The 24807-nt window shown below is 42.7% G+C and overlaps 1 protein-coding gene across 1 annotated transcript in view; it reads right to left on the bottom strand.

The window, feature by feature from the left end:
- stim2b (stromal interaction molecule 2b) overlaps window positions 1-24807 on the bottom strand; it is a 53627-nt gene that overhangs the window by 26745 nt on the left and 2075 nt on the right. The window contains exon 2 of the mRNA XM_026162156.2: window positions 844-974. Coding sequence (XP_026017941.2) covers window positions 844-974 — 131 coding nt within the window. The remainder of the gene's footprint in view (window positions 1-843; window positions 975-24807) is intronic.

The following is a 24807-nucleotide window of genomic DNA, read 5'->3' on the forward strand; positions in this document are numbered from 1 at the left end:
TTAGCACATGATTCTCCTTATGGGGACCTGATATGTTTAATATGCTGCTGAGAATATAGCCCAGAAGAAGCGGATAGTATAGCTTTTATTTTGGGAAGAGACATTTCTCTGTAATAAACTCTCTTTTCCAAGGATGAGTGATTCCTCAATCAGATAGATTTTTTTTATTACTTTGTTGTTTCAGCAACATTAAATTTAAAAACTGTACTTTTGAGTTAAAATATATATTTATAATTTTAATAAATGACAAATTAAAAAGGCATGACCATTTATTTTTGTATTGAAAAAATATCCAACCATGACACCAAAGTATCGAACCGAACCGTGAATTTTGTGTATCGTTGCACCCCTATTATCCACTATCCCACCACTGCGCACGTGTAAACAATCTCAGCCTCACATCTCCAACATCCTCAGCCTGAGCTGTCCCTTTAAACCTTCCCCTTCACTCCTGCTGCTTACCCTCTGTCACCAATCACCCCTGACACTCATCTCCACCTGCTGCACAGTTTCTGAATTCTCATCTCCACCTGTCTAGTGAACTGTCCGCTGCTTTGGATGGGTTACCCCAGGTATTATAATTCATCCACCTTCACTACCTCCACCCTTGCAGCTTCACGTAATCATCCTTATCCCTCTGTAGTTAGAACAGATCAGCTGTGTTAAAAGATCCGGTCGAGTCCACTGCCCTCTCTCCGCGTCACCTCCAAACCTCCACAGGTATGTCATCTGGACCCGCCACCTTTCAACTCTTCACCCTCTTCATAGCTCACTTTCTGCTTACTCATCTTCTGAGATTCATCGTAACCGCCCGAATCTCAAAGGTGTACGCCCCGAGCTCACCTCCACGCTCTCGTTGACCTCTATCCCCCCGTCGTTGTCATCGTCCAGCTGTTTGTGGATGTGTCGCAACGCCTCCAAACTGAAGCGGTCGGCCTCGCCCATGCACGGCGGCATCACTATGAGGCAGGGGTCTGCGGAACAAAACAAAACAGAAAAATAGAGATGAGAAGGGAAAGGTTGAGATTAACAAAAGCAGTACTCTCGTCTGAGTATAAACAGGTGGAAGTTACACTTGCGAGCATTCGTAAAACCGGCTCTACTAAATGCTACCCAGGCTTTCAAGGAATTTCTGCTATGTTGTTCACTCGCTGCATACTTGGAACATGGAGGCAGCACATTGAGCAGAATGTAGGTTACAGTGCCAACAAAACAAAGAGCACACCGGGATGATATGTAGTAAAAAGAGCGAACAGAGACCGGGCGGTTATTTTTATATTCTCAGAGAGGAACGACGTTCTTATAGCGTTTAGATTTTATTTGCTGACTGTTTATGAAACAAAGAAGCTTAAGATGCCGCTGGATGGGTATGCGGTGATATGCTAATGCAGGGCTATGATAATAAAGTCTCTGACAGCGTGTTTACATAGTTTCACCTGCTCTCACAGCCCCGACCACACCCACGCTCCAGGCATTTATTAAAATCAGCTCCACTTTCGTGTTTGAAATGGACACGTGACGCGACTCGTGACGTGAAAGCGCACTACAGGAGACTCCTCCACGTGCTCACTAGTGTTTGTTTAATTAAAGACTTCGATAGCTCAATTATTACAAACGCTGAGGTGACGATGATGTCTGTGTTTTTGTCACAGCAGCGCAGGCGAATCGGCGGTCCTGCCGGACTCTGACGCGTGCTGTTATCATTCCTGCAGCGTCCCCAGACATTCCCCCTCTCTCTCTTGTTTTTATTCAGCCCTGTCCCGTCCCAAAGGGCGAAATGAGCCCATTACTTCCAGCCTTCCTAGCGATGGACAGTGTCAGCTGGCTAAGAGCCAAACTGTCTCAATGGAGCCACAAAACCACACACAGAGGCAGATGTGTACAACCACAGAAAAAAAAAAGACAAATGCATGCATCACAAGTGCAAAGACATCCCTCTGTAAACCACAAAGACAGAGCATTTTTTAAAACACTTAGATTGTAAAAAAAAACAACTGAATCCGAGTCATCCCAAGGCCTAACAAATAATGATGCTCCCTGCTGTTTATAGAGCTGCACAGCACTGAAGGCCAACAATACAACAGCGAGACAGACACACACCCAAACACATGCATCAGGTTTTTAAGTGTTCTTGGCAACAGGCGGCGTTTCCGAGTGCGTGTACACGACCGCCACCGCGACGGCTTCACAGAATGCAAACAAGAGGCGGTAAGAAATCACATTATACGGCTAATAACAGCTCTTCCCTGAGAGCCAATGGACACGCCGCTTTTGAATGCACAGCTGGGCAACTCGGACAACCGCACACCTCGAAAGTGATTCGTTTTCAATGTTTAATTGCTCCGTGCATTTACCCGACGACCAAAAAAGGAAAACGCATGCACAAACTGTAGCAATGTTCTCAAGGCGTGAAGCAAAAGTTCAACAGTCTTCTTTAATTTTAACGCGAGGACAAGAATCAGTCGACATGTGAAAGCGTGTCAGCCGGTCAGTAAAGATGTTACATGTTCAGCACGTATAAGAAAAGAAAAACATCCCACGCAAACATCTCGTCTCGTCACGCTGTCACGAGCTTCTCGTCATGGGTAGATGCACGTGTCTTTCTGCTAGGCGATGCGGGTTGCAGGTGTAGCTCGGCAGAAAGAAAAATAGTACCTGGTGAACGTGAAAACACCCGCGAGGTTTCTGAGTTTTATCTGATTGTTAACCAGGGCATGATTTCTTAAGAGGAATTGCTGCTGAGCTTTTCAAACGTACTTCTTGCGTTTTGAGTGCCACAGGAGCCAACTGGTTCCACTATATCCGAGAGAAGCTGGGAAACGCGAACTAAATCAGTGTACAGCAAATGGTTAAAAAGCACAAAGTGCAAAGAGTGTTTGATACAGACAGCTTGACAAAGTCTGGAAACTCAGTCGGGGATCATGAGTATCATGACAAGGTTTTCAGCTTTCTTAGTTAACCCTTCAGGCTGTGTGCTCATACAAAAGAGGGTGTTGGTGTTTGATGCATCATTTGACTCTTGTTCTGCACAAAATGAACGGACTGAGTCCCGCTTACATCAGAGGAATGGCTCACAGAGAGTTATGGGAATATCAAAAAATGCTAACAGCAAAAAGACGAGAGAAATGTCGGAGAGGAAAATGCTGTCAGTTCACGAGTTAATATATTTATTTCACCACTAAATGAAGCTCAACAAGTAAATTTAGAGCTCACACTGCAGGAGACGCGGAAGTTAATTCACTTTTTGCCAAGTTAATGCTGGAACATTGCAAAACATGCAAACTGATCAGACTGCAAATCAGGACTGAGCACAAGTACGTTCCCTCACTGGCCATTAGGTACTCCTCTTCAGCTGCTCCCTAACGCAAGTATTTAATCAGCCAATCATGTGGCAGCAGCTCATCTAGACATGTAGGAATCGTCAAGACGACCAAACCAAGCATCAGAATGACGGAGGGTACAGGATCAGAAGACCTCAGTTCGCATGGTCTCAACTTCTGCTGGGCCATTCAGGTGGTAGTGTCAGAATATGGAGTGAACAACGTGAAAGCATGGATTCAACTTGCCTGATATCAGCAGTTCAGGCTGGTCTTGGAGGTGTGAGGGATATTTCGTGGCACACTTTGGGCCCTCTGCTGTGAACTGAGTATCATTTAAACACATTTGCCTGCCTGAGTGTTGCTGCTGACCATGTCCATCTTCTGATGGCTGCTTCCAGCAGGATAACACGCCATGCCACAAAGCTCAGCTCGTCGCAAACTGGTTTGTTGAACGTGACAAAGTACCTGTACTCTGTACTCAAATGGCCTCCACAGTCACCAGATCTCTATCAACTAGAACACCTTAGGGAACGAGGTGGAACGAATAATTCGAATCACGGATGTGAAACCGACAAATCTGCAGCAGCTGTGTGACGCTGTCACATCAAACACCAAACATGTGAATATGGAGCAAAATCTCACAGGGATGTTTCCAGCACCTTTTTGAATCTGTGCCATAAAGAATTAAAGCAGCTCTGGAGGCATAAAGGGCCCAATCCTGCACCAGAAACGTGTACCTAACAAAGCGTCTAGCGAGCGCATTCATGTGCTTTCTGCAGAATTTCATCCAAAATGTTTTCTCTCAGCTGAAAAGAAATTGTGGTGCGCTTGGATCGCGTTCACAGAAACAGAAAAATGCAGCTTCTGACTAATTACATAACCTGCCCTGGAGCAGGCTGCGTTCAGCACAGGTTCCCATCGCAGGCAAGCCGGGTTAAAAGAAAGCCACCTTTGAGACAATAACTCACTAACACATTCATGCTGCTTCATACACACTTGTGAGACCAGAGGAAAGGCGTGTATGTTTGTGTGAACTCGCCCCATTAGATCTGCAGCTTCCACTTTTTTAAAGCACCCTGATGAGCATGTACAGCTCGCAGGCAGCCATGTGATATTTTCTGTGGGTTTTTGATGTCAGATCTGTTTACTAAAGCCAGACTTGACACGTTAGTTATAGAACTGCCACTTGGCAATCTACAGAAGAAGCAAAGAGAGGCATTTGATTGGACGCATGCCCGGGGCTAAGTTTGGATGAGAGGACACTGGGTAGGGATGAACGTGTCGAGCGAAGGAACCAGCACTGGCAGAGGGCTGCGAGTGGCCTCACGATTGGCAGAAGGGAGCGATACGCCGCCAGAGGTTAGATAACACGGTGATCATTTGTTCTTGTGCAAACAGATACAGCGGACTGGTTTGAGGGAGTGAAACCACAGAGGCTTTAAAGTCTCCACCTCTCAACACGATACAGTGACAGAGCTGGGCTAACTTGAACTGAACTTTTGTTTTGACTGATGTGCTCCAAATAGAAAAATCACTTTCTTTCTGACAACACGGTGTGCACCAATCAGGAACAGACCTTTACTAGGATTCCCCTAAAGGCTGTGTGCTGTTGGGGAAAAAAAACAGGAACAAAGAGAACCACAAAACACTCCAAACCACTTCCGTCCCCATAACGAAGACAGTAGATGAAGAAGCGTATCTGTCAGTGACAGGAAGTAATATCAGTGCGAACGAGGCTGCTTTAGATAAGCCTCATTTGGGCAGCGTCTGTGCGCCTGTGCTCGGTCAAAAGCCATCTGATGCTCGAGAACAAGTTACATAATGCATTTGCTTAGCTTGCCAGAAAAGTTTACATAGTCTGCTGTTTGCATAGCATGCACATCTAGTTTGCTGTTTGGTTATTTAAAGGAACCCAAAAAGACTTGACTTTTTTATGCAGAGAAAGAAGCAAAACAAGAGCCGCGGTTTAGCCGGAATTCTTTCTTTTACAGGAATGTCGGAACTGACAGCAGCACCCTTTCACTGTCTGTGATGTTGGTTTTCATTCCTCTATAAGTACTACTGGCCTAATTCTGTCCCCTGCATAAAGGAAAAGATGCTTCCAAGATAAAACAAAAGAAGAAATTTTAAAAAGCTGTCATTCACACGCAGGATTTAAGCTGTCCCACCTGCTGAGACATCCAGAAATGTGACAGCGCAGGCCTTTTCTCCCCCATTTCTGAGTACGTTTGAGGATAGTTGTTAGCACTACAATGAGAAACCATGTGACGGGAAGTGGTCGTCGGTGACCCCCCCCGAGCGTTCCAGGGGGACGCTTGCTAAAAAAAAATACTCAAATTAAAAACAGCCGGGACAAGCGGTCCCGAAAGATGACAAAATTGGAAAGCTCTGGGTTATTTTTAACCTATCAGGCTCCCGGCTGTCAGGATGTAAACGCTCAACAATGGCAGAGGTCTCCCTTGCTCAAACACACACAGATGAGCAGGAAAGCGGCTGTACAGTAATTTGCTTTGCTATAACTCACAAAATGTGTGCAAGCTGTCACCGTGGGGGTGGGTGGGTACTTCAAAAGAACTTGATAGCTAAAGCATTTATCTGTCAGCTGCTCGCTTTAAAGTCATTTCCAGCACCTTTTTTTTCCTGCTCTATATGCGTGACATTAACAGGGTGTTGTTTCATGTTGACAAAAAAACATGTGAAGTCAGTGGCGGGAGAAGCAGACAGAGAGGAGTGTGTGTTTGTGATGTTCGATGTGTTTGCCGTGGGAGCTGTGGGGTGAGGGGGGAACTTCCTTCAATTCGATCCCTGTGACATTTGGCCTTTTGTGTTTAAACGCTCGAATCGATGCGCCAGACCTCATCCCGCTGAATTCTGGGTGTGTGGTCTGTTCAAATGTTAGACAAACATGTCTCCTACAGAAAAAATAAAAACAGCTTTACTCGCTGATCTTTAAGCCCCTGTAATCTTTTCATGTGCTAATATGAGAGCTTTGACAAGCCTTTCTGTTCTCCTATGTTTTTATTCACCTGAGATCAATGCCGAGGCAGGAGTTTGTTCTCTATTAATGCACACGATCCATCAAGATAGCTACTTTTATAACCTACTGAGCATTGTGTAAATAGCAAACCTTAACAAAAGCTGTTTTCGCCTGATGCTTTTGGACTAAATCGGAGTGAAAGGGGTCCAGGCGTGGTCTGAAATCGTCCTCACTGCAGAAAACTTCATGTGTAAGATGTTTTCCCCATACTGGAAACCCAGGTGGAGTCTATAGGAGGCAGGACTCGCGGCCTGTACAGAATCTATTCTTAAAACTGGCTCAATCAGACATAAAGTCTGAAAAACGTCTGTTCAACGCCCGATCTGTCCAATTCAGACCACCTTGCATCCTCACATGCAGTTCCAAATAATGCCTCAGCTATAACGGCTTTAAGTATTACTCATCTGTCCCATTGACCTCTATGATATGAGTCACAGCGCTGCACCACTTGATTTGAGTCAATCCCACATACATCTTTGTGCAGCTGTCATAGTGTGTTTGATTCCACAGCTTAAAATAGTCGCCCACAAATCCACTGTTTAAGCAGCGTTTGCCAAAAAAAATGAAGCGCCTGGCTGTCTTAAGATATTACTTAGCTCTAAACACACACATTTGTTTTCACTGAAGATGTGGATCTGGCAGAGAGCTGCAGATTTCTTGACAAATAAATAAGGACGAGAGGCTGATGTAAAGAAGGGGAGCTAATAGAGAGCGTCTGCTTATACACGGACCAGACTGCATATCACAACATGGCCCTTTAAGCCCTTGAGGATTACACTTAAAACATGTGAAATACATAACAATCAATATTTAGTTCGTATACTTCTGATCTCTGCAGACAGGCTTTAGTTCAGTTACACAGGAAGAGTACCAGCGGTGCGTCACGTCAGCACCTCGTAGCCCAGAGTGAGATCTCCACCTGAGAGACAGGTCAAACTTGGTCTTGGATGAGGAAGCCAAGATTCAGTGTAAGAGTATCTGGGAGCTGGTTGGGTGTGTGCAGAGGCAGTGGGGAATTAAGATAGCAGGACGTGATGGGCCTGACATTTGACTCTGGGGAGCCAAAGGGGGGCTGAAGCGGCCTCTTCTTTCCCACAAACTGCTTGAGATTTCTCGGCGTCCTCAGCCACGTCCTGCGCTCACACGCTGACGTCTCCCTTTCTCTCTGGAGTGCAGACACACACCTCGGCCAACGCTTATTCAAGCAGACAGCGATGTGTCTGAATGGCGCAATCAAGTAACGGGGAAGGAGGCTTGAGAGCAAACATGGCGCATGCTAAAGCAGACGAGAGCGAGCTCACTCGTGCGCCTCTTCGCGTCGAAGCCTCCTGTCATCTCAGATACTCAGATGACAAAGGCTGAGGAGACGCTAATAAACCTGACTGAGACACATTTAGTTAAAAATGTTTGCTTAAACTGCGCCAACACTTTGCATAGCATGCAACTACTAGAGGTGAATGATAAGTCATAGAATATGACTCCCTAAACAACTACAGCAGATACTTCTGTGATAATAACCTGGCAAAATCGGACTTAGCATAAACCTGCATCCGCTTTATACCCGAGTGAGCCACCCTGCCCTCCAGTCACGTGACGCATGTGCTGTGTCAAGCACAGCTGAGAGAGAGCACTAGTCCAGCTCCCTGCTTACCTTATTGTGAACATGAGAATCACGCAGTAACTAACAATATGAGCATCTCAGGACGCACTGCCCACAATATCTGTAACATGACACATGCTGTGTCATGTTACAGTGCTGTGACTTAGTTAACTTTTCTTCCCTTTCGGTTAATTTAGCTGATAAGAGTCATAGAAAGAGCCTGATTCAGTGGCCGATATGCCAATTTATCAGTACGTATAACGGCCGATACGTAAAGATTAAGGTAAAGAAGAGACAGGAGAAACACCCTGCAACCATGTTATGATTGTTGATGTTGCATAGTTTGTCCACCAGGGGACAACTTCCCAGTTGGCCAAAAACAAAGGAAAAAAAAAAGTAAAAACAACTAGCTGATTCGAGAAGAGTCCAGCAGAGCGTGAACGAGTACTCCTTATGGTGGCAATGAAACATTCATATTGTGATATCAATCATATTAAATAGCTACACTAAAAAGCTGTTTATGGTTAATGTGTCTGAAAAAGGAAAGGATTTCGGCCAATATATCGGGAATATCTTTCTTTTTTTGGTGTTAAAAGTCTTACATCAGTTGGGCTATAAATGATATAACTGTCACTGCTGCAGGCAGCAGTCGTGTGGGGTTAAAGGGAAAAGGACCCAATCGCAGTAACTGACGATGCAATGAGTGAGCTTTATTTACATGAGGTGATAATTCAGACAGAGCAGAGATGGGACAGACGGAAACTAAGAACAAACCTAAACTGGGACAATCTAACCAACAAATCTGAAAGCAGAACTCACAGGAAACCATACAGGGTGGAACACATGGAGGTAACACAGACGGCCCAGTAACAAGCAGAAGAAAACACGGGGCTTATATGCACACAGGAGAAATCGGGGAATGGGAGACAGGTGGGAGAAATCAGAGCTGACGAGACAAAGCGAAACAGAAACCAAACCTAAGAACAAGGAAATCCTAACAACAATTAACCTGAAACATAAGATAATAATCAAAACCAAAACCACTGAGTCCACAGGCTCAGGACCAAGACAATAGCAGTGGTTGTGATGAGTGAAATAGCTCCATGTTTTAATAATGATAGTTGCCATCAGTGTATTTTTAATATAGCGCAAAAGGAAGCGGCGCGATATAATGATTGATTTGGTCCCACCTGTACTACACGCTGCACTAAATTAAGTGCAAATTTCTTTACTTGGATGCCCAAAATTGCAGTTTGCCGTTTCATTTTAAAGCACCTTTAACTATTTACTAACAATCCCAAAGAAGAAAGAAAATTTAAGAAGAACATTTAAAGATACGCGATGATGCAAAAGTTACGATCAATTTCCAAATACAGAAACTGTTCAATAAATGTGAACTTAACCTCAATAAAGTGCAAACACTTTTACAAAGAAAGGCAAGTAAGGCGAGTAGGACACTAAAAAACAGAGGGGGTAATTGCAACATGTGTGTAGGGCTTCCAGAATACAAACAACACTTGGTGGGAAACACTGAGTGTAAACATGTTTGTTTGTCTGCGAGATATCTCCACTGTGCTACTGAGTCAATAAATTCAGATGTAGATAACACTTACTGGAGCTTCTGTAGATAAGCTAGCAGAATATCAGGATGGGGCAACTGGTGGAGTTTGGATTTCAAATGTTTTTTTACAAATATATATTTCTGTTAATTTGACCCAAAAAGATCCCAGATAGTTCTCCAGTCTATGAAATAAAATCCTCTCATAATTTTGATTTCCAGGAGAAAGCCAGCTTGCTCGTGGACACTTCAGCATAGCGGGCCCGCGGTCTTGCTTAACCGGTTTCTTTCTGCGCTCATATTTCGCTACATGTACATGACCCCGTTGCTCCAGCGTTAACAACACCAGTTACAAAACGAGCTCAGGTGACCTCCTGCTTGGGTGTCGCTCGGCTCTCCGGCCATTCTGTGAAGTGCGTGCATGCACCTTCCTCCGCACGGAAACCTGCCACGGCCATTTCAGCTGATCCGCTGGCAACGCATCAAACTCTTATCAGCGTTCACACGTTTATGATGCATGCCTTAACCGTGTGCATGATAAATGACATGTTAAGAATACCCTTATAAGTTGCTCTATTTTATTAATGTCTTGTGCAGCCGTGAACTTCTGCAGACAGCCTTTGCTTGCTTGCAAGGGGCGCCTCCTTATGTCTGACCCCGCCCTGCGAACCCTTTTATTACCATTTTTTTTGTGCACAGGTAAACACACCTATTAGAAGCTCAAAATGTATAAAAGCAAGGAGCAATGTGATGTCAGTGTGTACCAGGCATGTCCCCTGTATCCACTGCCCATATGGCAGTGTCATAAGTCAAGCTGACGGGTCAGTATTAAAGGCAAGTAAATAAAGCTTCTAGAGAGTCTACCATTTCAGCTCATCAGCAGCCATTAATAAGACACAAATATCATTAGCTGCCTACAAATGCCACCCACTAGTCCAGATAGAGGAAGAGAGGTGGTTAGTTAAGAGGAAGAAACGAGATACAGAAAGTATTCGTGTGTTACTCTCGCTTTGCACAAGCTGTTAAAATGAACGCATCGCAGACATGCACTTAAAAACCTACCTCTCTTACTCAACAAGCACTTTAAAATTGAGATTTGGCCAGCAGAAGGGGAACGAACCGGATAAACAATAAACTAGATACAATAATTAAACAAGACTTTCTCTCTACTACTTTTTTTTTCCCCTGGAAGAAGCAATAATTTAAGAAATATTTATTTCTCAGGCTCTGAGGCTTTTGTTATGTTTGAGCTGATGTTTTGTTGACAGGTGTGCTTTCACATTCCTGTGGGTGCCTTGGGCATGGCAGACAAACACAAAGTAAAGTGCCACACATGACTGTATAATTAACTCATTTCCAGGTAGGGAGTGACAAGTGAATGACAGGCTTTTTTTTAAAGGATGACTCAGATTGTTCACGAACCGCTTACACAAAAAAGGAGTTACGCATGTAGCCTCGACGAATTCTTGGAAAACCTCACACTAAGCTCCACGCTGTCCCGGCTAAAGGCGTTTAACATGTCTGAACTGCAGCTCCGTCCACCCGCACGAAGCAGTGGAAACAAAAGATGGTGCAGGTGGAGGTGGATAAGCATGGGCGCAGTGAAGCAATGCAGCGAGTGCAAAACTCCAACATGCACATCTGCAGTCTGACTGAGCAGACTGTACATAAAAGATGGACACAGAGATTGCGACATCACCTACTGGTTTGTGGAGCTCCATTCTTAAGACGCCAGCTGAGAGTTTAGGTCGTCGCCATCATGGTTCAAACATCAGAAAAAGGTGAATTTGAGTTTAAAAAAAAAACAAAACCACAAGACAGCCGTGAAGCAAACCGTACTTCATTGTCTGTTTCACTCTAAATGAGATAATTTGCCAAATTAATATAATGTTGTATTTAACAAGTGTTAAAACATTTAGGAACATAAGCTCATCAGGAAAGTGTTTCCTGTGCTCACAAATCGAGCGACCAGTACCAGTGTTATTGTTATAGACGTCTATGCAATCAGGCTTGGCCACTAGATATAATGCAGATTTTACTTTTTAGACTCAGACTCACATCCACCTCTTAAATAAAGTCTATTTTTTGGTTTTGGTACAATGTTTTGTTTTCTTTTGTCACTAGCAGTGCTGTGCAGCATTGTTTGCCTACCGAGAGCCAGTTTTGTTTGAAAGTAACACAGAAGAAAACTACAGTACCGTCCACAAGTCATTTATTTATATTTTGCTTGGAAAATGGGAAATGAGTTATTGAAGCATGTGCAGACATACATGGAAATATATATATGGCAATTCTAATTAGCTTGAAAATCAATATTTGGGTTGATCACATTTATTCTTTAGCACAGCCTAAAGGTCATCAAACCTGTTGTCACTGACTTTTCGTCCAGTTCTTGTGAAGTTTGGCCTACCTCAGTCTTTTCTCCTGTTTCCTTTTCTTAATGAGCTTCTTGACAGCCACACTTCCACTGAGACAATTTCTGAGGAAGCTTCAATGAACAGTAAATGGATCAAGTGACGGGCCAGATGCATCTTTCAGGTCCTGTGTCAGGGCTTTGCTGGATGTTTTTTCCTGTTTCTTAAGGACATGACTTACAGATATGTTTCATCTGCTGTGAGTAATGTTTTAAACACAAAACTTCTTCTATTCCTCAAGACCATTTAAAAAACAATTACAAGAAAGTAGGGCTGCTCGATTATGGCAAAAATGATAATCACGATTATTTTCACTGAAATCGAGATCTCAATTTCAGACGATATTTATTTAACCCTTTAAGACCTACTATAGAACCAATTCCGCCAGAGCTTATATTATTTTTTTTACATGTTGTAGTGCCATTTGTGGGAGCATTTCAAGTTGCTATACAACTGTTATAGTCCATATTTTAATAATATGTATGCATTAAGTCCATAGTAACTACATTAATTGCAAAAAAGTGCAATAAACTACAAAAAAAATTGAAAATCGTTTTTGCTTTTTTTTTTGCACATATTTCTACTTGGAGAAATTTAAGAGGTTTATCCCTTAAAACTTTAAATACAAAAAAGTTGCAAAAATTAGTTTCCCACCACAGGAAATTTATTTTGAGTATCTTCATAGTTTTATTTTGGAGATACAGCAATTTTTATATACACTGCAGGAAAAACGAAAAAACAATCCTATGATGCAAATTTGCAAAGAAAACAGCAGGTGCATCAAAATAAACTATTTCCAGCAGTGCAATTCGAGTTCTAAGCATCCCAGAAACTATTCAGAAAGGTCAAACATGACCAGTATAGGCTTTTAAGGCCTACAAGTAAAAAAACTACATTTCCGCGAAAATGACGTCACTTCCGGTTTCGGGGAGGAAATGGCCGACATGTGATAGTTCGCGCTGACGTCTGTTTCACTGTGGGAAGTGTTACAAACAGCTGATCGGATCGGCAAAGCGTGTTTCTGGAATATTATATTTTTGTTGCTGCAAGCGCTTTTTATGCAATTTTTGCAAAGCTATATGTGGAAGGAAACCGTGACCGAGGACAAGCTGATGGCATAAGATGTAAGTACAACTCCTCTGGTTTCATATGCAAAACAAATTATTGCGCTAGCTTACACGGTTCAGGTTCTACAGGGATTTAAAAATAAGATAACCTTTATTAGTCCCACACGTGGGAAATTTGTTAAACAAATAGTTACACAAAACGGAGCGTGCTGCTTTGACCGGCTTTAAAGGGTTAACAATAACAATGTATTGAATAATGACTTTAAAATATAATATAAAATAGTGTACAACACCACTGAAGTTTGTTTTTTTTGTTGTTTTTTTTTAACCTCTCTTTTCAGTCACTTTCTCCTCTCCAAATAACTTCTGCTTAGCTTTCCGAGCTTCCCTCGGGTCCTCTTAATCAGCGGTCTCCAACCTTTTTTGTGCCACGGACCGGTTTATGCCCGACAATATTTTCACGGACCGGCCTTTAAGGTGTCGCGGATAAATGAGGGAGGGGCTAATAATCGGCTCAGTCATTTTGAATGATCGTTGAAAGCCCAGATCGTAATCGTGATTAAAATTCGATTAATTGAGCAGCCCTATAAGAAAGTCTGGTAAAATATAAAGAAACGAGGAATGGCTCAAGACTTTTGCACAACACTGTACACTCTGCAACTTCAGTTTTGCAAAAAGACTTTCACCTTTCTATCTTTGATTCAATAAGATGGTTGAGGAGACCTTTTGTCTTTGACCTTCTGAACCCAGTCATTTCCATTTATGTTTGGGATGGACCCACATGAGCCACCTTAATGGGCTTCAGTAATCCTCTGCTTAGGTCACAGCTCAAAAAAAGAGGGCAGATAAAGGAGGGAAGAAAACTAGAGGAAAACTTCCAGAAAAGGAGACGCTACTTGCGCCCCGGAGTTCGTGGAATGTTTGAATAACAGCCTCAAACACGAGACGTGTGATACATGCAGCCGGCCTGAAGAAGAAAAGAAAAGGGGAGAGACGGAAAAGACAAAAGGCCGAGCGCTGCCCTAATTAGCCGGCCCGGCTTCAGACACGCTCCTCTGGATATAACGTTGACTCGAATGAAGCATAGAATGTGTGCATAAGGTGACCAATCACAACGATCCAAGTCGTGCACACCAGCGTGCAAAAGATGCATCCCGCATAATCCCAGTTGGGATTAAGTGTTCCTGGGTCTGTGACATGGCCTAAGGGATGGAAAACTGGGGGTTAAGACTTTCCCAGTGGAGTTTTGAGAAGCACTTTATTTAGGTATAGTACACCGTGTTCTCTGGCCTCATCACAGAAAGAAAATTAATGTAACAAAATAACACCAAGAAAGAGCTAGATCTGCACAAGTAAACAGCAGCAGAATCTGATGATCAAAGCTGAGCAATCAACTGAGGAATTTAGATACAGAGCTCACAAAGAGTCAGAGAGAAAATCTAGAGACCCGATTTTAAGTCACACCAGAATAAAATCAGATATAATCAGACCTAAAAAAATCATCTGATCTGACCTAATCGCCTTCTTAATTTAAAAAAAAAAACCCATACATCCATTTTTTACAGCTGATCCAACTTTAATGTGGGCTGAAGTCCTTCCCCGCAGGGCAACTCCACATCCACACCTGCGACCAATTCAGAATCACCAATTAACCAATTAACAAGGACGACTTACGACTGCCGCAGGAAATTGGAGTGTCCAAAGGAAGCCCACGCCATCCCAGGGAGAACCAGAACCTTGCTCCACCAAAACCTTCTTCATGTTGCTTCTTGTGGAAATTCGAGCCATTCTCAGGTGTGTGTACACAAGTGAGTAAAATGTTTCACTACTAACAAGTAAATTAGTGGTTTTATTCAAACATGATGTACTCAGCTCAAGCACCTGTTTGTAAAGATGAGCTCAATAAAGGTGTGGCATCAATGTAAGCGCGTGAGTCTCACTCCAACCGGTCGCAGCAGATGGCCCCGCCCTCCCCGAGCCTGGTTCTGCTGGAGGTTTCTTCCTATTAAAAGGGAGTTTTTCCTTCCCACTGTCGCCAAAGTGCTTGCTCATAGGGGGTCATATGATTGTTGGGCTTTTCTCTGTATGTATTATTGTAGGGTCTACCTTACAATATAAAGCGCCTTGAGGCGACTGTTGTTGTGATTTGGCGCTATATAAATAAAATTGAATTGAATTGAATGTAACATACAGAAGTTTAACACTCGTCCTCATCTCGATGGAGCTCACATTCCTGCACTTAGCTTTGGCCATTGCACACGCTCAGATGAGACGGATTTTACGTGACTTTATTGCGAATGAAAGGAACACTGAAACATCCTGTTCAAAAGTTTTACAGCCATCTTAAATGCTGGTTTGTTTTGATAAGATGCAGGGTTTGCACGCACGATGCAAAATGACACGCACGCTTTTAGTTTCACTCTGAAAAGCGGCAGATTAATGCTGTGGGGCTCTTCTGTCACCGCAGCAGCGCGGCCATGTCTCAGCTGGAAGATTTGTATCTGACAGCAGACATCAGGTTTGGCTCTCGGCCAGCATCCTGTGTATGTCCTCTGCCTTCCTGTCTGACAGGACTCTGATCGTTTTCCTTTTATTTCTGTTCTTTTTTCTTCTCTTTCTTCAGCAGTTCTAAATACAGATGCAAGTTCGGACACCAAGAATAAGTGAGACACTGCAGACAGCAGCAAAGTTATTTAGCACACCTTCCCAGTTTGGATAAAGAGCCGGAGTTTTTGCATGTGGTGTAACACACAGACAAAACTAAAAGTATAGATTCAACATAGGATACTGGTCCAGTATCTTATTCACATAGCTGGACTTGGCGTATGTGAAAAATGAGTTTATCTATTTGATTTCTTTTCGTGTTATCTGACATTTACTGAGGAGGTACCGATTATCATATTCTGAGCTGATAAAATTTCTGAAGATTACTGACAGTTGTTGTTTTTACCCCACTTGTTCCAGGAAAGGAGTACTCCTTTCTCTGGAAGTGAGTTGAGCTCTCTCACCAATCTCTGAATAAGCAATCAAACTATAATCTAATCACTGGGTCAAAGACACAAGGACCTCAGACTCGACTGAACACATCAGATAAGCGCCAGCCACTGCCATCAAACCTGACGCTGTTGTACATGATGCATTTCTAACTTGCAGGAATATACTTCTAAACAGAGCCAGTCGTCACCTGATACTGGCCTATCACAGATATAAACTGTGTGCCTTGAGTTCTGTGGGGGAAAGGGTGATCTCAAGCAGAAAAGACATAACTTTCATGGTTTCTTCAGTTGGTTTGTCAAGTCGATTCCTCAGTTTCTATAACACATGTAGCAGAGTATTAGGGCCGGCAACAGAACAAATATGTTGGCCATCAGCAATTATAAGGCTAAAGGGTTACCTTGGAAAGCACACTAAGGAAGCTAGGCATGTGTTTTTCGTTACACCAGCATAACCACTTACTACTCCTCGCTCACGTGCCTCAGCTTGCCAGTTTCGTCTCACACAAACTGCACGCCTCTCAGAACAAAAGAGTGAGGCAACAGTCTCAGACCGAAAAATGCACTGACTAAAAACCTACACCCTAGCTAACCACTCACCCATTTGGTACTGTAGATACAGAAGAAGCCACCACATGTAAGTGATTTAGTTCTTACCAAGCTCTTTGATGTGCAATACGAACTGGTGCCATCGCAGACCACATCAAAGGAAATCCAAATAGGCTCCAAAGAAGTCACCTGTTAGTCCGGACATGCTGCCGTTTGTAAGGCCAAGACAGATTAGCATCCAGCTTAGCACGGCCCAACCAAGAAATGAAGGGTAAAAACATAGTTCAACTGCTTGCTTGAACTCTATACTTTTGATTATTTGAGTTGTGGGAGAAACTTGATTTCGATCTTACATAATAAAGGTGCATAATAAAACAATGCTGATAAGAGCAGTGAGAGTGGAGGAAAAATCCAAAACAAGCTAAAAGATGCTAAAATACTTCAAAGACCAAAAGGGTGCAGCAGAGGTGCTTGACCGTGCTTCCTATTTTACAATCCATCCATGCAACACGCAGCAAGACAGAGGGCCTACACAGCACGAGGCACCAGTAGATGATGTTATGGCTGATTAGGGTAATAGTGGAGAAAACAGGAAGCAAGAGATGGCAGAAATAAAAGCTGAAAGGTGCTCAAGCAGGCACCCGTATGATTTCCAGATTTGCATCTAAGTCTGCCCGTTACGCTTGGTTTCTAACTGTGAATCATTTTTTGCTATGAGCACAGGTCAGAGCACGAATGTCGGTGGAGGCAGACTTGCGAGGGGGCAGCATACCAAAGAAATCCACACCGCTCTTTGCCCCCTCGCGCCGAGGCCACCACCACATTACATGCCCTCCACCGAGGGAAAGTCCCTGAAATCAGAGGGGAGTGCTTCTGACGTCCAATATCTAACTTTAAATACTTCTTAAATTTATATATATAGATGCATTTACCCTGATTTATTTTTTTATTGGGAACTCTGCTGCTAACGCATGAAAGCTCCAACTTCTTCAGGTCTAAACAGGAAGTATCTGTGTGTAACTTCCACAAGTAACTTTTCACCGAAATCATGTAAAATTTTGCATGCAAAACTTGTAATGGTGAGAAAACTGCATCTGTGAAGGTCACAGCATTGACCTCTTCCTGTATTAAGGCGACAAGTATTATCACAGCACAGTCCCATAATAGAACGAGGCTCTCAGCCTTTTATTCTCGAAAGCATGGAGGTGAAACTGCCTTTCATGTTGTTTCACGAGGATTTTTAAGGTAAAGTCAATCAGACCAAGCGAACGTTTGGCTTTGAGGTTAAAACAGATGCTTTTTAGAGTTTGCTGTAAAGCCTCTAACCATTTCACTACAGTCTAAATCTCACTACACGACAACAGCAGGAGAAAACAGAGGAAGTGAGATATAAAAGGGGAAACAAGAAATTTGTTTTCCTACACGGTGCCTATGCACATCAGTGTTTGCGCTTTTTTTTCTTTGCTTGTTGGCTTGTAGTGATGCCTGTTGCATCTGTCACACAGGGGTCACCCAGCCAAGAGCTCATGTAATGGCCAGCTAGAGGATCAACACCTTGAAGTGTGGTGCTGGGGGACAACAATAGCCCCCTGTGAGATGGGAGAGGGCACAGTTCTGCTACTGTAGGCCACTCGCAACAGGAAACACTGTACAGCTGAGTACAGTGACCTACATCTTCCACCAAGGCGCTTTCTGCACAAGTGAATCAGCTTACAGTCAGCCAGTGTTGTCTGCTTATGAATGAATTATCTGGAACGTACTGGTGTGTGCATTAGCGAGTCGAGACTGTGAAACAAAGGTTTGTTTCAGCCTCACCTCTAAGTTAGAGGACACTGAAATGAAAAAGCAGAGATTATTCAGAGAAGGTCATTAATATGCAATACGAGGAATTTTAACAACGACTTAGACACAGAAATCTAAGAAAAAACAATAGTTGGTAGTAAAATTGACAGGAAATAGCAGCCTAACAATGCCCTGATTACAGTGAATCAGGTCATTGATTGTTTCTACACTCAAGTCCAGTCTGTTCTCCACCATGGCTGCTGACAGCGGGCACGCTAGAGCAAATCGTCCAGCTCAGACTTCTAGTGACAGCCACAATAATAAAAAGGATCGCCCTAAAGCCACAGCCACAACAGGAAGCATGGTGGCTAAAATTTTAAATGCACTCGAGGGGTCTGTTTGTTTGGTGAAAGGCCTCATTAGGTTGGATCACCACCCTAAAGCCCCCAACTGAGACGGGCAGCAGTTGCCCACTTTTGAGAAAAGCCAAAGGGCCAACTTGTGTCAGAGCAGTGCTGCGACTGTTTCACACCAAATACACGCTGTAAACACAACACAGATGGAAAAATACCACGCTGTGAGCAACAATAATACACTTAAAAAATGTTTTAATAAGATGTTAAAGTGATCCAGGGCGATCGTGGCTCAAGAGTTGGGAGTTCGCCTTGTAATCGGAAGGTTGCCGGTTTGTTCCCCGGCTTGGACAGTCTCGGTCGTTGTGTCCTTGGGCAAGACACTTCACCCGCTGCCTACTGGTGGTGGTCAGAGGGCGCCGATGGCGCCAGTGTCCGGCAGCCTCGCCTCTGTCAGTGCGCCCCAGGGTGGCTGTGGCTATAATGTAGCTTGCCATCACCAGTGTGTGAATGTGTGTGTGAATGGGTGGATGACTGGATGTGTAAAGCGCTTTGGGGTCCTTGGGGACTAGTAAAGCGCTGTACAAACACAGGCCATTTACCATGATAAGTATTTCAGCGATATCTGAAAACAGTATTTGCATATTTGGACTTTTATGCTAGCGACATGCCATACATGGGGCTGTTGTTAGAATACCTGCTTACTGCCTCGCTGGAGTAAACAAGCGCCTTCCCTCCAAAACCGGTATATCTCGTCAACACTGATGATCCAGTTAAAGAGGTGCAAATTGGCCTTGTCGTTGGTACAAAGCTAAGTTAGTCATGCCTAATTGGTAAACACATTGTGCTCTGCAGAGCCCGCCTAGTTGTTAACTTTCTCTGGTTTTGTGTGTGCCAACATGGCATCAAAACTAAGAGCTGAAAACGTCACACTTGATCACGTTGAGGTTTGTTGGTGACGTCCATTCCCTGTGGTATTTTTTTCTTATGTCTTTTTTTTCAAAAAGATGTATTTTTTTCAAAATGTCTTGATGAATGCTCAATCATCCAGGTACGTAAATCTCCTGAAGTTGATTCTGTTCGTCCAGATGAACAGAATCACTCATCCAGTCTGAAGACTGAAGAAGTCACTTGGATGAGTGACAAAACGTTTCTCCCACTGAAAACACTACGTCCAGATGAACAGAATCAACTTTTGGAGATGTGTGGAAAAGCTCCAAATTTGAGTCTAGTGAGATCTACTGCTGATTTTAATTTTTCTTTTTATTTCAAAGATTTCATTGATCTCACCCTCAGCCACATGTCTTCTTCTAAGATGGTTCAAAACTATCCTTCGAGGTTTTAATCATGTGTTTCAGAGTTAACCCAGTTTTATTAGCCTGATGAATCTCGTTTGGTGTTTTCATTTGCTTGATGCCAGCCAATAAATTGACCCTTCTGAAATGGAGTAACACATTTTACACAACCATGTATCTTCCGATGCGGTTGTTTAAAACATGACAAGTTACTCACTGCATCAGGTAGGCTTAAATAACCTGCTGCCTGCTGAAACAAACTAACTGAAGTAAATATCCAATGTAAGGGTCTTAATTAGCTTAGTTAAATCCAGCTGGTGACTTGTAGGAAATTTAGAGTGAGCAACTTTTACATTACACACAGTCATTTGATCCATTTCCATCATACAAGTTTTGATTAGTGCAGTATGGAAATGTGAAGTGTTCAAAGGATCATTTTGGTGGAAATCTATCAGTGCACTATGTGGGCTGGTAACAGTATTACTTCTTTTTTTGGCCCAGAGAAACCCTCCAGAACAGTCTGTTCTTGTCAAAAAATGGAAATGGCTTTGCGTGTTGAGCTGTACTCCACAGAGGAACATTATGACTTATTTCACATTCACGCTGATATTTTGTCATCAGCCCCCTGAACAACCCCCAAATTCGACCGTCTTTCCTCGAGTGTGCGTGTTAGTCTGATAGAGCAGGGGCCAGCCGGCAGCGGTGGAAGCAGTATAAAATGCAAACTGTCATGCTTGGCGCAGCACTTGAGCCAGCACTGGCAAGATAGGCAAATGCCGAACCTCCTTTCCAAGCAAATCTCTTTAACAATGCAGCCACTGAACTCTGAGATAACCAATGTCACCTCTGATTTAGCCATATAAGCAAACCTTCTCCAAACTTGTCCAAGCTTTGGGCGTGACAGAGATCTAATCACAATTGCTTCAATACATCCAAGTCTGTAATTAACCTCAATCTGTAGGTTGGAAAAAAAGTCTACACTAAATGGGCTTCCTGTATCAGATTCAGCTATCAGCGAGCAGCCACATTACTTCAACACTGGATGTTCCTTGCAGGCACAAGGGTTTTGTTTGTTGAAATGCCAACACGCTAAATACACAAAACTATTAAAACAAGGGTAGACCACATTCACAGTACCGCTCTACAGAGTGTGCTCGCAAACACCTCTTCCATTTTTACTGCATCTTCTGCTGACTTTCCAAAAATCTATACCCAGTTTGCTTCCAGTGATGATTTATGACTCCTATTGTTTAGACCTGGTGTGGATTTGGCCTGTGTTAGAAAAACATGCTGATTTTGGATAGATTTATAACACACTAGATTCTCCTCATAGCTGAAAAGGCCAACAATGAGGAAAAAGGTGTTGTTTTACAAACAAAGCACTGCAGGACATTGTACTTTTACTCTTTTTAAAGACAAATGCGTCACAAAAACCATTGTTCACTATGACCTTCAACTCAATTTGTGTGTCCCTGGTTATCTGCAACACCACTGTTGGTGATTACTAGTTCAGGCCTAGTTTCATCTCCTCTTTTTGTCTTTTGATACAAGTTCATTAGTAACTTTAAAATCACGTAATTATAAACTTCAACAATGATGCTGGCGCTCAATGTGAAAACACCTGGTTCCTCGTACACAAATATGCTCACGAGCTATTAAATATACGCTCATGATAAACTGCACACTTAACCACCGTCACTGTCGAATCAATTTCTACTCTCTCAGTTCCTCTGGGTTTGTCTTTGGGAATCACAAATCTCCAAGGAACCCATCTCTGGCCAGTCAGAAGTTAAACCCGAACCTTTTGGACTACCTACCTCCACACTGGAACAGTTTAAAAATAGCAGACTTGTATCACCACTGCTGATAGAAAACACTAAAGGCTTTAGGCACAGGCTTTATATATGCCTCGACAAATATAAGTAGTAAAAACCTTTTATGTAATAACATGCTAGGACAATATGTACAGTGTAAGTGGTTATATATTTAACGAGTCACTTCCCTAAACAAACTTTTGGAGTGCCTTCATGCTAAACTACAGTTTTTCCATTTTGCATTTGTAACGATCAGGGTGACAACGGGTCAAGTGAATCTGGCCCCAGTCTCACGAGACTGCGTCGCTCGAGTGACTAGATGGCAAACAGCCGTCATGAGGGAAAACGAGTATTCTCAAAACAACCAGATTACTGCGGTCACTCACGTCTCCTTCTAGGCTCAAAATGGGAATCTGGTCACAGTCACACAGGCCTAGAGAGCACACGTTGACCATCTGACAAACATCACTAGGAGGAAAAAGTTTATTTCCCAACTGGCTTGTGAGTGGTTGCTGGCTGCAAACGGACTGCTGCAGTAGATCGCGTGCAAGATGCACTTTTTCGTTTTACGACCGCTCGGTTAATAGTTAGTGTTTTTAGACAACTAGGCATCTTCCATGGAAACTACAAATGTTACAATGTGTTAGCAAGCAAAGCTATCATAAGAATAAAATGTGATGCACCTTTGTTTTGCATCTAAGCATTTTAAATATTCATTAAAAGTACATTAAAAACAAGGACATTTGAGGGACTTGTTAAACATACAAATAGAAACCGAGATAGGTCATGCCTCAGGGAAAACAATCTACCAATTGTCAGCCTAGCAGTTTCATCCCAAGCGTCTCCACATCCTAAGGTATTCTTGGAAAAGAGGCTGAAGCTAAAGTTATTTCCACTGGCAGGCAAGTAGTTTGCATAGTAGCTTTGCCACCGTTAGTGTGTGTAAATGGGTGAATGACAAATGCATTATTAATGGTTTTGAAGAACCAGTAAGGTGAAAGGGTGCAATAGCATATAGCATGTGCTTTCCCTCAGCTTATACTATCGAAAGGCCACCTTCATGGAAAGCTGACCTTTCAATGAAAAGCTGACCTTTCCACAGTACTGAGTGGGAAATGGTTAGCAGTGTGGTTTTGTTTCCTGTCACCACCGTCTCTATATTCATTAGTTTTCTTGTTCATGGGAAGAGAGAGCTGATCTCATCCCTTGGTTCGTATTTACACTGTCATGCTGTTGTGGAACAGGACCTCTGTGCTTTTGCCTTATTAATCAATATACTGTAAAACCCCTGGTTGATTTTTCAGGAGCAGCTTGACACTTGTAAACAGTCACAAATGCTTAATAGCTGTCTGGGGCAAGGTTTAATACCTTCAGGAGGTTTTACAGACATGCACGGATGCACCAGATGAAATAAAGATATAAATTAGTCTATTTGCCTTTATTTATGAGGCTTTTTGTGTGTCTTCAATTGAAGCGCCTAGCAGTGTTCTGTTAACATAGCACAGAGCTCATTTTGAGTTTGTGCAAATGTCCCTAATTGCAAAAAGTCAAAGACAAAGCCCAAAAGCTAACATTTGAAATTAAGCTTCATGCGATTAAAGAATTGTAATAACAATTCATGCTAACATTTGGCTCAGAGACAACTTTCCACTTTAAAATCTACCTGTGAGGGTATGTCAGAAGATGCAAGTGAGGAATATAACTAAACTAGGGTGGAGTTTAAGGCTACAAAGTGTAACAAAACATCAAATATTAGCTGTAAAATGATATGCTTAAGTTTTGGTATTTGGTAAAGGATTATCAGATATGTAGGGCAAGAATCCTAACCCCCATCTCTGAAATGGTACAATCCTGTAATTTCCCTGTAAATAGACCTTGTTTGGATTCTATGTATTAAGGTTTCTCGTGGGCCGTCACACATGGATAATGGTTGTTGAGTGGTTCCTGGGGGTTGCTACCTGTTGCTGGGGGACATCAACAAAGAGGGTGTTGCATCAAAAACCTCCTTGTGATTGCTTTGGTTGCTAGCAGACTTTTGCAATCACTCCCTTAGTTTACATGGAAGACTCCAGCTTGCCTGTAATGCTTGCTAACTTCTAATCAAGCGGTAGAAAAACTTGAAAATGAATATAAGTTGTGCCCCAGCGCTGCAGTCAACCTATTTCAAAAAGGTGCAACTTTTACTTCGAAGGCAGCCAGTCCATTTCCAACTTGTCACATAGTTTTACTATCGCTCAAGTAATAGCTAGCAAGCGTTTGCAGACGTGTCACCATCTTCCATCCTAGAATTTACAACCATCTGCTAAGGACTGCAGCAATCCCAAGGAGGTTTTCTCCAACCAGTCGAGAAATACATATTTTTCCCTAGCAACGCATGGTTGCCAGGGGTCACTAAATAGTTTCTAGGGCTGCACCACTAAGGCTTTAGAAGTCAATTTCATAATGACTGCAAGCAACCATGTACCAACTGGTTGGGAAGTACCCATTTTCATTTTAGAAGGTTATACCTGTATGACTGGGCCTTGTTCACTTGTCATCATGATTGCCACACTTTCAAAATTGTGGATAAGATAGCATCTCGTGGTTAATGGTCACATATCTACAAAACCTCAGTAGCCTTAGCTTCTCTGATCTGATTATTAGTTCATGACTTTTAGCTAACTTTAAGAAAATGTTACTGCTGGGTTAGTTAGCCAGTGTTATACCTTTTTATACTATTTTTACTACAAGCAGTTAAACAAACTGCTGAACAGTAGCATACCAAAATTATAGTTTACCATGTAGAGTTATAGTGGTGGACAAGTTAATGCCATGTAGTTAACAGTGACAGGACTGCATAACTTCAAGAGAGATATGACTGAGTTTATTTTTCAGTCAAATCTGTTGTTCATGCCTTTGGACGCTCACGTTACCAGACTAAGTTTAAGGAATAGTTGGACATTTGTGGAAATTCCTGTATATTTTTTGCCAAGAGTTAGGATTAAGGTTGATTCCTGTTTGTCAGCCTTTTGACTGTCAACTCATA

This window comes from Astatotilapia calliptera, chromosome 3, assembly GCF_964374335.1.
Source record: "Astatotilapia calliptera chromosome 3, fAstCal68.1, whole genome shotgun sequence".
NCBI classification, from domain to species: Eukaryota; Metazoa; Chordata; class Actinopteri; order Cichliformes; family Cichlidae; genus Astatotilapia; species Astatotilapia calliptera.